The sequence below is a fragment of the Tenebrio molitor genome, chromosome 5 (assembly GCF_963966145.1).
Source record: "Tenebrio molitor chromosome 5, icTenMoli1.1, whole genome shotgun sequence".
Classification (NCBI taxonomy): domain Eukaryota; kingdom Metazoa; phylum Arthropoda; class Insecta; order Coleoptera; family Tenebrionidae; genus Tenebrio; species Tenebrio molitor.
The window spans coordinates 12,439,550-12,453,365 of record NC_091050.1 but is presented as its reverse complement, the minus strand read 5'-3'; the positions used below and the strand labels follow the sequence as shown (position 1 = coordinate 12,453,365).

The following is a 13,816-nucleotide window of genomic DNA, read 5'->3' as shown; positions in this document are numbered from 1 at the left end:
GAACGCACACGCCGCCGCTTAAGAAATGCGTCGCACACGGATCCCATCGGAAAGAGGAATGTTGCCGAGGAGCACGTTCCAAGCAGTCCGTCGAAGAACTTCGCCGAGGAGGACCGAACGAAACGGCAAACAGGAAACGTGTTTTCGACGGTGACGATGTTTTCGCTTTTCACTTTCGGGTCCTGTTAGCTCGGCCAACTTGGCTCCGCTATTTATTTATGCTATTTAAATTAAACAAAAAAAGGCGGTGGGTGAATGTTGTTTGCATAAAATTCCGAATTAAAGCGGCGGACGCCAATTGAAAAAACCAGAAACGAAACTCGACCGTGCAAAAACGAACGAACTACATTTCGCTTTTGCTCTTCATCAGATGTAAAAGGAGCAAAAGTAAAAGTGGTCCATTTATAAGGATAAACATCACTTTAAACGATATTTCATTTCAGGATTCGTCCTGGATCCCGCCTCCATTTTATTCCCGTTATAAAACTCTCATCCTCCTTTTATATTTATTCTAACACTTTGATTCCGGTCGCTATCCGCTTTAATTGCGCTATCCTGGGAAACGCTCTTCCGGGAAAGTGTTCGAGAGTTGTTTTTCTCGTGTTGTTGCTGGGAAAATCGCGGTAAACAAATTGCTTATTATCGGAAAGCGGAAAATTTGCTGTCGGATTTTTCTAGTGGCGATAGGTTGACTGACGCTTCGAAAATATTTCGGAATCAAATTAAATTCTGTAAATGTTAACGGCACCTGTTTGTTCACGTGACTGGGACAAATTGTTTTTGATACGTAATTGGATGTACTAGAAAAAATGTGTAAAGCTACCAAATTACTGTTTGTACATACATGCGTCCGTCCAGTTTGAGTTATTATTCGAAAAACGGAGTAAACAAATTTGGTACGGTTACCGGAGAATTCCGGATTTGTCACTGACCCATGAAAAAATTAAATAGAAATGATATTTATCGACTCATTTATTTTTCAAGCCAATAAATCTGGTGTCCATAATTGGAACCTTGTAAAGGACGCGATGTGGCTTTCAGATTTTGGAATGTCTCAATTTGAAACGTCAGAAATAAGTTGCCTTACCATTTAAAAGTCAAACACATTTTTTGTTTGTTAATTTAATTATAACAGCAAAAAGTACAGAAAATGGATTTTTTAGAGAATGTCAGTTTAGAAAGTGATGTCACGTAAGGACCCCTATTTTCCGCTTCGCAAGCAGACCCTCTTTCTGCGGCATTTTCCATAACAGATCTTAACATGTCTGACTTCAAGGCTTGTAAATTTTCTCCGGAATGTTGGATGTTCCGGGAGTTTTTGACGTACCTACGTCTGCCCTCGAGCTAACCCTAAAGATCATAATCTGGTGCTGTCGAATCGGACAAGGACCCAATCGAAATATAAATTTCTCGAAATGATGAAAAGATGATTCTAGGATTTTTGGAAAACTTGGTCAGGTTGCGAAATAAAATGTAATGATTTTATGCGTCGCTGCCCGAGAGCCCGAGTCCTGCCGGAAAGATTTTATGATTTTAATATGAGCAATTGGTCGCTTGGCAATTAAACGAGAACAAATTGACGAAAAGAGGCGAGCGCTTTAGCAGGAGGGTTCTTTTTCTAAAAAAAAATTTTGAGTTTAATTGCCCTCCTGCAACTGATGCGAATATTAAAAAATTAAAAAAATTTCCACTGGAGAATTATACGAATAGATTATACAGGGTGAGTGTATTCACAGGTGAAAATAATGTAAAATAAACTTATGTTCTTATCCGACTTTCAAGTTATAGCGTAATAAGAAATAAACAAAATTGCAAATATTAACATTGCCTTAATAAGCACGTTCTTTTATGAAATGTTAAAAAATACCGCCGTTGACCTCCAAACACTTTCTGCTTCGCCTACGAAGGGCGCTTGTTCTGCTCTACTTGCTTGATGCTTTTCTTGGCTGCAGTATTCTTAATACGTCGAATTAGTGCTTCCCGAGTGTTCACTTGTACTTTGTACACTTCATTTTTCAACCAGCCAAATGCTTTTTAGCCTCAAACATGGCATACTTTGATTACAAAATGTTTTTAATGTAAAAACAAGCGAAAATTTTTATACAAGTAGAACGCTAGATAAAATTTTTAATTACGCTATAAGTTGAAAACAAATGAAAATCGGATAAGAACATGAGTTTTATTTTACACGTGTGAATACACCCATGGAGATTCGGCCGTTCGTCCCGACTCACCCTGTAGAAACACGTTTAGTTGGACGTAAAATTTTTGGCAATTTTATTAAAAACGTCAAATTCTGTAACGATCAGTCACATTGCGGTAAGAAATGTACAGTTAATTTCAAAATTATAGAGTACACCTGAAAAATCAAGGTCGATTTATTACAGTTTTTTCCATATGTAAAAATGCCTTTTTAAAATTTGAACGTCATAGTTTTTATATAGGTTAGATAAGTTTGACAACCTAAAACGTCGCTGATATTTTAGAACACCATAATATTGTCTGTACGGTGCTCTTCGCAATGTTTAATACCGCCCTTCCGCACTTTTCCGTTTTCGGTTAAATTAGGCATTTTGTTTGTCAAAATTGACATTGATCATTGACAAAAAAATGTAAGTGCATTTCACACTGTAGAAAATTAGCTGTACTCTATAATTTTGAAATTAACTGTACCACCGTGCTTTTCTTTTCGGTGTTAGGAAGTTGTTTACAACTTTCTATTGGTGTATCGGGTCGTATTTTTTGTGATTGGTCAGCATTATATGAGGTTAATTATTGTAAAACATTTACAATGAGCAAATTTTCAAAATGATAAAATTTGTTACGTTAATCAAACGGTAAAGCGACCTCCGGTATAAAAGAAATAGGAAGAGGGACAAAAAAGGTAATAATAAACACGTCTGTTTTCGTATTTTATTCATTTATTTAACAATCAACCGTCAAACTACAATAAACTTTTGAATTATTCATAATTTAGTATGAGAAGGTTTATTCCATATAAATTCATAATCATGAAAGTACGTCATTACCAACACTTATTATTTTATGTAAATTGTGAAAAATTTCCTTTAAATTCTTCTCAAGGAAGTGCGAACGTACATTTCTTCTGCTGCTCTTTCAGGTAACCTTAATTGTAGTTGTTACTTTTTCTTCGTCCTTGAACATTTGTTTGTTTTCATTATGTTCTTTATCTGTGACAGTAACGCTGTAAATTATTAACACGACAACAACGTATTTGATCGTGGAAAAAAATGTGCACAGATGTTATTACCGCAAGTATTGGTCTATTTGCATTCATAACTGTATCATTTCTTTTGTATGCGGAAAATAAATTAAGACAAAGCCACCGGATAACCAAGAAATTAACATTGAAAAAGGCTTAATTATGCCAGTTGTATTTTTTTTTTTGTGGAAGACAGATAGTACACTGCGAAGTTTACTCTGGTGTTGCTAAAATAAACTAACAAAATAATAATTTAAGCCAATGTTTTCCTGCAAGTTAAGAAAGACTTGTCTACTACCGATCTGTAATTTTTTTTTTGTGATGTCTTTTATTGATTTCTTTCTGGTCAGAAAATGTTGTTCGTGGTGTCCAATTTAGCGAACCTGTATTTTCTGGTTGGCGGTCGAGTCGATTATTTTCGAATTAGTTGTCGGGAATCGCCGTAAACAAGCAAGTCGCACGGGCACCGGAAAATTCCGGAATCCTGCCGTATAAATCCGTCGGCCTGAAAAATCGAATCGGTGGGGCGGCGAGCTTCCGATAGGGCGAGGATGGAGTGGGTGGCGGCAGCTGCAGTCGTACATCGCGGAAGGAACTACAAGACGAACGTGTCGACGGGCGCCTCCGTGGGTGGCGTGGGTTTCGGCCGTAATCAAAATCGGCGGCGGCGTCGTCGACGAACTGTTTACACCTCTCGACCTCCGCTCCCGCAGACGTCATTTGAATCACTCGGCCATTGTTCGGTTCGTTTTACGGGGCGCGTGTGCCTAAAACACGCTCTTCGGTAAATAGAAACGGGACAAAACAGTTCCCTCATTAGGTGGAAATGTTTACTGTTTACTGAATAACAAACACATTGGCCGGCGATAACGCGATTAGGGGAGTGCGACGACGCAAATAGACCATCCGACGAAAAGAAAATCCTTCCGTCGTCCCCTTAATTAAATCGAATATTTAATAACAGGAAATTCGTTTACGGAACAAACAACTTATTTACTTATTGCGACCAATTATGATACGGCTTCATGCTTCGTTTAACTGAATAATGTTAAATGTCATTTAGGCAAAAACACGCACGTGGAGTCTCAGCTGGACGGGAACGTTTTGTGATTTTTTTTTAAACGAAGATTCCGAAAGCCTCCACCAGTCAAGGGCGTTCCGTTAATTATCGCCACTTCGTCATGCTTTTGTAACCCCCCTAATGTAATTTTCTCCGAGCGGAAGTCGGACTAACTATTGCGAATACTTTTTGAAATCGTTGGGATTCCGTCGCATTCTTGCCGATTGTTTCGTAATTATACAGATAATTTGCGTAAAATCGCAATTAAATCGACGTCGGGTGATTGTGTCGATTATTTTAATGGGTCTCAGCATTGTGCTGCACAACACGACCATTAAAAATTTAACAGGTTTTTCTTATCGACCACTTCAGTCCACGTATTAATAAATTTTGTGTGCGCAACTTTTTTTTTGATGTCACTTATACAGTTGTTCGATAATGCGTTGTCACTCGTGATTGTCGAAAATAGCAAGATGAAATGATTTTTTCCGACGTAAACAATCTCCAAAATCGAAATTTATCACCGTTTCGGTGACGAAAGATGCTTGAAGGAAATCGAGCAACTGTGAACCTTCACGTTTCGAAAATCTCTCTAAAAATACTCACTCTTCGGAACTGATAAATAAAATTTCCTGTTTTTGAAGGTCAACAGTGCCAACTTTATTCACCACGTTGTACGAATCTGTAAATCAAAATAACTACAGCTGACACACACAGATGGATCTTATCTCTGTAGTAAAATTACTGGGTCATGCGTTTAACACAATTTTTTTTGGAAATGTGATACGAGTTGTAAAGATAATTTTTGGCTGACTGTGACATGAACGACGTTGTTTTGCAGCAATTTCCATTTAAAGTGAAGTCGTAATCGTTACCTGGAATCTGCTACTATTAATAGAATGTTTGTCCATATTACTCCTTGTTATCCTAAAAAATCTGTTTTATTTGAACAGTGATGTGTACAAAAGAGTTTATCAAATTAAATATTTGTTTCGTGAGTCTCTTTTTATTTGGTGGAGATCTCAAGGTTTCTGCGACTCCATTAATAAGGAGAAGCCGGTCTATTTTTAAGCGATCTACAATTCCCAATAAATTAAAAAAATTTATTGTCTCCGATAAATTTTCGCAAGTCGCATCCGATCCACCCCGTTGCGTTCGGAACGCCAATCATGAATTAATAATAATCGATCCACCCCCGCGTGTGTCGAAGGTCGATTCAAATTCGCTGTCGCTTCCGCTCAAGGTGGCGGCGTCGAGCGCTCCGGACTGTGAAATTAACGAATCGAAAAGAAACACGCACAAGATTTATCTTGTTTTGTCGCTGACCTCCCGTCGCGGCGCGAGGTGGGCGCCGCCGCCCTCCCCTTGACCCCGGTGTTTTGGCTGTGCTTTTCGGAATCGAACAAACACGGCGTCGACGCCTCCGGAGTGAAACGAACTCCGGACGCGTCAGGTGAAAATATCGAGAGGACAAACGCCTCCGGAATTTTTTTCGCGTTCGTTATGGTTCTGTTGTTTGTTTGTTTGGGAGGCGGCTCTTGATCATTTTTATCTATTCGTCGTGTGTTTTTAACGCCACGCACTACAACAATATTTGTTTGTTTCATTCGGCTTAATTGTCGACTGCTCAGATAACCAAGTGCGCTCCAGATAATGGGCGTGTTTGGCCGAATTTCGACGGTTCTATTTTTTCCCAAGCGTAAATATTCGATCTGCGCCCCCCGGAGCGGCCTGAATCGGGAGGCAACCTGCGCGAAAACGTTGTCACGTGCTTCGCCACGGTGGTTCCCGCAAATCAGTTCCGATTTCTACGACAATCTCGATTGTGCATTATTAATCCGGCTGCCCTTTTGGACATCGTCGGTTTGCGCCACTCGCCGCTCCTCGTCGATTTATTTCGTACGTTATGGTGCGCGTTATTGTGGTGTCGGAAAATTACTCTTCTCGACGTCGGGGGCGTGTTTTATTGCCGGGACAATAAAGATCCAATCGTCCATCACTTAGGTGTTTTGGAAAAGCGTCTCGAGGCGATTTTCGTGGACGTGTTCGCGGAGAGTTCTAATTAAACGATTTCCCGCGAGAACTGGCCAGGATGTCGTAAAGCGCTGATTAAAGCGTTCGCAATGTTCAAAATAACAATATTTATGACCGTTTTAACTAATAACGCGCTCGGATTCTTCCATAAATAACAACAGCTGGTATCTGACGGTTTTTATCGGTGATATTGTTTTCGTTTTGCCGGAAATTTTGGCTTTGAAAGGACGAGTTATTGCCGGGATTAAGTCCAGGAAACAGATTTGTTTTTCGCATCAACGAACGAATAAAACATTCCCAATCCAACGAAATATCATCGGCGTCCCGCAAGGGTCGCTCCTGGGACCATTCTTTTACCTCTTCGCGGTTTCATCTTCTCATTAAAATGTCGCAGCAATTAATTTGACTCGTAGAAATAAAGACCAATTTTTTTTTGGCAACATTCGCTGGCCAAATTTTGAAATTGGTTGAGTTGTTGCAAAGTGTGCGCGATTTGTTATGCGTACACGTGCGAAGGCAACATTGTTGCTCTAACAAGTTACAAGTTGTTCTTATCAGTGATAATTATGTATAATTATTTGTCACTTTATTACATACTCGCGAAAGCAATTATTGCAAAATAAATTATTTCTATTTATGGAAAAGTCGCGTTCGCTAGATTTTGTCATTTAATTGAATAATTAAAACTATTTATGCTTTGCAACAGTAAAAACAAGAAACCGACGGGTTCATCAAGTGCCACTTACGCAATGTAGTTCTTGTTTATTTTCTCCAATACCGGTTTACTTTTCTGACTAATTACTTTATTACACTATTTCATTATTCATTTTTTTTGATTGATTTGATGACTTAACAAATACACCAAAAAGCATTCAGTTTTGCAGCGATGCTTCCCAAAATTCTGACACTCCGATGCAGCTCGAGTATATTTTGTCACATTCTTATCAGAATAGTTTAAACTATGTCACAAAAAAAACCATCTTGTATTGTTGACGCAACTGTCACGTTGCACCGAGGGTTTTCTATTTTATTCAAAAAGGAGGAAGTTGCAGTCGTTCTCGGATAAATGTCAACCGAATACACGATCTCGTTTGCGTGAGCGTCGCTTTTAATAAAATTTATTTGGTTTTGAACGAACGAGCAGAACCGTCTGCAGAAGTCTTTATCATATCGGATTCGCCTTGTGCCTTTTGTGCAATTTGATATCTGGGTTTGTGTGGCAGTCCTGGTCGTTAGTCGAGACCTACGCAGCGGTGCGATTAGTCGAAAAATTTCCGAATGAATATTTAAATAATTCCACAAAGAGGTCAAGACGAGCGCTCGACCTTTTTCAATGCTACAAGAGCCGATACCGCCGTAAAGAGGCTAATTATTTTTAATGCCCACATAAATTGCTGCGAATTTTCTCGGTATTTTCCCGCGGCTCGCCGCCGCGGTTTTAATCGGTGGTTCGTCTCGTCCGAAAGGGAGAACGCCGACGTGCATTTTTTTCGTGGAGGGTGCGCGAGATGGTCAATCGTCCCTCATAAATCGCGGAAGATGACGTCGTCGAGTGATTTTTTTTACGAGGTCCCCGTATTGGCCAATAATTGACAGGTCAGCGTGCAATATCAGCGTTTTTATTGCCGCGTATTTATAGCGAACCATAAACCGAAACGTGGCATAACCTGATGGAGCGGAGATAAAAAAGAAATATTTTGCGCGAACCGAAAACAAGATAGTAAAATATACGAAAATAAAAGCGAATTTCCGCCCGGTCTTATTGTTGTTGTGGTCGGGAGGGAACGTACCGATTGATGCGTTTTTAAGCGAAAGGAGATGTTCCACCACCCACGTCCGCGAACGGACGTGGTGCTCCCGTTTGTGACGTGCACCAGACGGCGATGACTGTTCGAAGTGTCGAGTTACGTTTTAAATCTGGCATCAGCTAGGAAAATCTGCAGCGAATGTCTTTCGTTTCGAGTTACGCATTACTAAAATTGTTGTGACTGGAGGAGCGTCTGAGTTGTCGTCTCGATCGGGTTGCAAATGCACAAACTTCTATTCCAGGAGTTGAATCACGTTCCGACGGCGGAATGTTTACGTTTAGAATAGCGATTCTGGCCACCAGATCAGAACCGCGCGTTAGTTTTCTTCGCGTTTCTTGATTTCTGAACCTGACGATAAGGACGTGTATGTTTTGGCACAATCCACGAAAAGATCTTGGAAGAAACTTCATTTGAAATTCAACGGCTTGGGCCAAAACCACAGATTTTTTTATCTTCTGAAGAATGAAATTAAAGAGCTTGTCGATCAGTGATTTTATGCAATTGATGACCATGGTAAAAAAAATCAACGCTGGGGAAGATGTGAAAAGTTCAGTCTAAAACAGAAACAGTTCCACTTGTTCGTCATTTCAATGTGAGCCACAAAATTTGGCAGTCTCTAAGAGGAGAAAGTGTATTCTGATTCACTCAGTACACAATTTGAACAACGATTTTGGCTGAAGGTGAATAACTTGTGAGTCGATGATGCAAAACAGACAAATAATGTCAATATTAGTCGAGATATATTCTCCATTGGACGTAGCAAACCTGGATCTGGTGTTATTCGAGTGATACGGTCACCCATGGTCGGATGATCATTGGTTCTTCTTTATGGGCGAAGATACTGCAAACTGTCGGAAACCGTTAAGAATTAAACAGTTTTCTGTTTTCGCAATGAAATGCTTAATTATAAGAGGATGGTGCGACTTTGTAGAATGTTGTGCAGTAAGACCATATCTAGATTGGATATTTCCTGGTAGATTGATTTACGAACGGGACTCTATAGCCGGATATGACAAATACCGATCACCTCCTTTACAGTCGATAAGAAAATTCCAAATAGAAATACTACTTGTCATTGTTTGATAGCTAATAGGAGATCTTCTCGTAGCCACTACATTCTGTAAATGTTCAAAATTTTTGAGCCCACAAAATAAGAAATCAGTTTTAATTCCTAATATTTTTTTGCAAATGAATTGTCGAAGTTTTGATTGTCAAAATCAATTTTCGGGAGCACTTTGCAGTAATGCCGAAGGATTTTTATACAAATTGTGTTGGTGTGTTTTGCAAAACTGGCTCTGTGACTCATAAAAAAGGTGCTGGTAGGCCAATCGTTCGTACCGAAGAAATCGTCACACTAAATAAGTTGAAACGGACGTTTTCCAATCCATGACCATCTTTGATCAAGATAATTTTTGATATACAAAACTTATATAATATAAATATCGGGCCTTCAAATAAATATATATTTAGAGTAGGCGTAGGCGACATTCTAATTCTGTTAACAGTGTAAAGTAATTTTTGTAGGTAACCAATTATTCTCCGGAGTTGCACAGGTTACATAGTAAACTTTTCCCAATTTCATATTGTAATATTCCGTGGAGGGGGAATAGGGAGAATGTACTACAAAAATTAAAAATATTTTCTAACCTAATTTTATTTCGTTAAAATGTCAGACGTTTCTTGTGTGTCGCTGGAAAAATGTTGCAAACAATTGAATTTCCATAGGTTGCTCTAAAAATAAATTTATTTGAAGGCCCTTTAGTACAAATGTGTAGGATCCAAAAATTAAGACAGCTTAAAATGTCGCTCGTAAGATGAACTGTGTAAGATAATGATAATTGGCACATCGCGTGGACCGAAGAAAACTTTCGAATGTTCGATTAATTGTGTGATGTATCAGTTTGAAAAGAAATACAATGTTAGCCCGTTACATCTATCCCCGAGAGTCTCGAGAGACAATCTCTGCAATAAAAGAGATCGAGAAAAGCCTTGAATAGGATAAATGACGTCTACACGATACCGCCAACATTTTAATTTGAAAAATTCACGTTAGATGTTTTCAAGATTTTCGTTGCGTGCGATAAAATCGATTCAAGATTAAATTTGGCAAACGTCATAAATGATTCAGTAATTGTTTCAAATTGTAAGAACTCCTCAGAATTTTTGAAAACAAGCCCAAGAGACTTGAAAATTTCTGAATAACGAACCTTGAATGATAGTGCGAATCGATAGAAGATTAGGAGTAGAAGTAAGTCTTTTTGTGCTAAGCCCAGAGATTGAAGACCGAGACGAAGGCGAGGTCGCGAATTAGGCGAAGCATAAAAAGATCTACTCTGAATGATATGAACTCATTTATTTTCTTTTGCTGCAGTTATAGTAAAGTGACAATTTTCAAACTTAAAGGCACCAGTAATTGCTAGGTCTTTTGTTGCAATATTATTAGTACTTGAAGGTTCAATGGTTAAGTCTACTAAAGTCCAAAGTTTACTTTTTAACGTTGAACGGCTATCTTGCTATTTTTGATTTTGACATCTGTCATCCGTGCACATGGGCGACACGTGTTACACACAGTGGCAACGGTTAAATATTGGGCAGTTTCGTTATTTCGCTTTTTTAGAGGCTTTTTTTAAATACAATGGGATAACTAAAATCGTGATTAAAGTAAACAAAAACGATATAGATTTATGCAATTATAACCTACCAGAAAGAGATAAATTCGTCACCAAGGTAATTAGAGTCATGATTAAATTTAATAAGGGTTTTGTGATACGGCCCATTTAATTTTTACTAAATTGTATAATTAGTGACAAATAAATCGTGAGAAATGCTTCAAATGACCTTACATTTGACTCGGTCGAGCCGCCTGTGGACATTTAAACATTTTCAACTCCTAGGATTTGAAGTGTTTCGAGTCCGGTTATTAAAAAAAACGCCACTTCAACCGTTTCCATAGAGATACACAAAGGCGTGATTTTCGACCGCTTCAAGATAAAAACTATTTCTAGAGCTGATAGTTTTGGATAGGACGAAAAAAACATCATTCTGTTAATCTGACATAATAGTTCAATTGAATGCCCTGACCTGGTGCTTGGAAAATTTCGAGACAATTTGTTTTCTTCCTAGCAATGAAATAGATATCTTATTAAGATTATCACGTAGCAAGAGGCAATTGTCTGCGAAATGACGAATCATGGAAAAAATATTTGAATCATCATTTATGTCATCAATAACTAAATGAAACAGCAGCGGTCATAAAACGATTTCTTGAGGCACACCGGGAGCGTAAGAAGTACATCTGTGGACGAAACGATGAGACAAGAACAACTTTTCGCAAGACATGTCTTAAAAAATTGAAACAATGTGCAAATTGCTGCATCGGTTGCATCATCGACCAACTGCGTCTGGTCTGTTTTAGGTCTATTTATTTGTAGAGGCGGCGCCGGCTGCTGCACTCGGATAATTACGAACCAAATTGAACTTTGATGGCGGTCAATTGCCAATAAATTGAGTGATCTTGATTTATGACTTTAATTCGATACGAGACTGGCGAGTGCAAAGAGATCAAGTGCGATCGGAGCGCAACGAACCAACTTACATCGGTTCCAAATCGAAGGAAAAAACTAGAAAGTTCGCCGGGGTGTCTATTTGAATCGTATTCGTAGACAAGACGAGGTGAAAGCACTCGCCGCTGTTTGGCCAGTTAAGATAAAGACGGCGGAGACGTCGTCGAAAAAGCTCCACAAAGCAAATTACAGAATCGGGGGGAACCTCGACTTTCACATTTGTGCGGCCGATCCAACACAGACGTGTCTCTTCTTCTTCTGTTTTCTTCACTCTTTATTTTGTGTTGTTTGCTTTTTTCGGCGCTTTTGTCGTTGTGGCGATGTCCGCAGTGCGGCGTTATTAAGGCCCCCATTGTACGTCCACCGGCAGCACTCGGAATAATAATTCGGGGGTTATAACATCGCGCCATCGCAATTGCCTCCTTTTCCTCGGCTTGTCGTGCGCCCTCGGGGCGAACCTAATTACCGTGGGCGTCAAATTGACCTTTGGGATTAATCGAATTCTGCCGTCTACGCCTCTACACATACCTACCCGATAAGTATCGATTGTCCCGTTGACCTATTTCGTCCGACCTTTTCGATATTCGGCGCTGAAGGCGGTTTTACCAAATCGTCAATGGTGACACCTGTTACGTCGGAAAGGACCGCGCGGCCCTCCCGGTGACGTTTCCAGATTGCACGTCGGAGTCCATCAGGTTTTATTGGTCAATTGGGGTTGGTCGGGGGGTTCCTTAATTGTCCCGTTGCTCGGCGGTGATTAAACGATAAATTCGGGACCCGGGAGCGTGCGGGAAAAACTTCCGTTTTGGATGTTTGCGGAACGCGCTGTGTCACAACGTTATTGTTTTATTGCGGTGAGCCAACGTTTATTTTAAGTAATCGTGTAAATATTTTGTTGTTTGTTGTTGTGGTGGTGCGTTTTCTCATCGATCTTCCTTCCTCTGTTTCAGAGCGGTTCCTGGAGGATCACGAGTACGTCCTGTCGGCGTCCAGAGACATGAGGGGTTACTCGAGACACGCCCAGTACAGATACGTCTTCAGAAAAGACTACAGGAAATACGAGTTCTTCCACGACCCCCAAGTAAGTATCGTGGTGCCGGAGCGGGTCCGGTGAACGTTTTTGTTTGTTCGGTCTCGTTAATTAGAACGGTTCGGGTTTATGAATGCGAAAAACGCGACTTTCGGGTTATTTAAAGAAGCAGCACTGTTGATACATCATGATGAACAAATAGAATTATTATTATCTGGGCCGTGTTTCTGCAATGTTTGCTCTGGGGCGGGACTCCGGCCGGATTTCGGTATTTGATATTTATTAGTTCGGGTTTTGCGCAAACAAATTGGTTCTGTATTTGTGACCCCATTTCTGATCGAGCTGTCTTGCTCGAGAGACCGATGAAGCGACTTCCCGAAAATTCGCTCGGACAAAAGCGTCAAGAATTATCGGTCGGGATGTTGAGCCGTCCAGTTGGTCGTGAATGCGTCGTTAACGGTCAAGAGGGAAAATAACGAAATGAAACAATTCCTTGGAGTGATCGTTTTAAAGACTCGCTCACGATTTATCGATGACTAAAGTAGCACAAGTTACAAAATCCGCAAGAGCGTAATTCACTATTTGTCATCGAGTACGTCGTTTCAAGTACGAGGAGGTATTGAGTCTAAATCGATGGTAAATTGTTTGATCGGTTCGTTATTGCGAATTTAAATGAATTTTTTTTTTAAATTTTGATGAAATCAGAAGTAGCCAATTGTGAATAGAAAATTTGTTGAAATACTGTAAAAGATAAATTATGTCCTTACGACAGTGTAAAAAATTGGGTTGCTGGTTTTAAGAGAAAATATCAATGCTGTGCAGGATATAACGATTGTTATCTTAGGAATGGAAAGATTCTAAAGATTTGTCTAAAATAGTTTCTTTCTCCACGACTATTAAAGAATGAACGCATTCTTGTTGGATATTCAATTCCACGCCCTGTGTTGGAATAAACTGAAATCCAGGGCTGTCGGCCAATCACAATCCTCGTATTCTCATTCCACAACGGGAAATCGCCAATCGGATGCGTTTGTAAACAATAAGTCGCGCATCGAATAGCAACCGTTAAACGAGGCCCAATTTGAACTGTCAAATATT

At 39.7% G+C, this 13,816-nt stretch overlaps 1 protein-coding gene across 6 annotated transcripts in view; it reads left to right on the top strand.

Moving 5' to 3' along the window:
* The window catches only part of LOC138130224 (growth factor receptor-bound protein 14-like), a 101,894-nt gene that overhangs the window by 29,462 nt on the left and 58,616 nt on the right, over positions 1-13,816 (top strand). For all 6 annotated transcript variants that reach the window (XM_069046657.1, XM_069046653.1, XM_069046652.1 and 3 more), the window contains exon 4: positions 12,639-12,769. In XM_069046657.1, the coding sequence (XP_068902758.1) occupies positions 12,639-12,769 (131 nt within the window). The remainder of the gene's footprint in view (positions 1-12,638; positions 12,770-13,816) is intronic.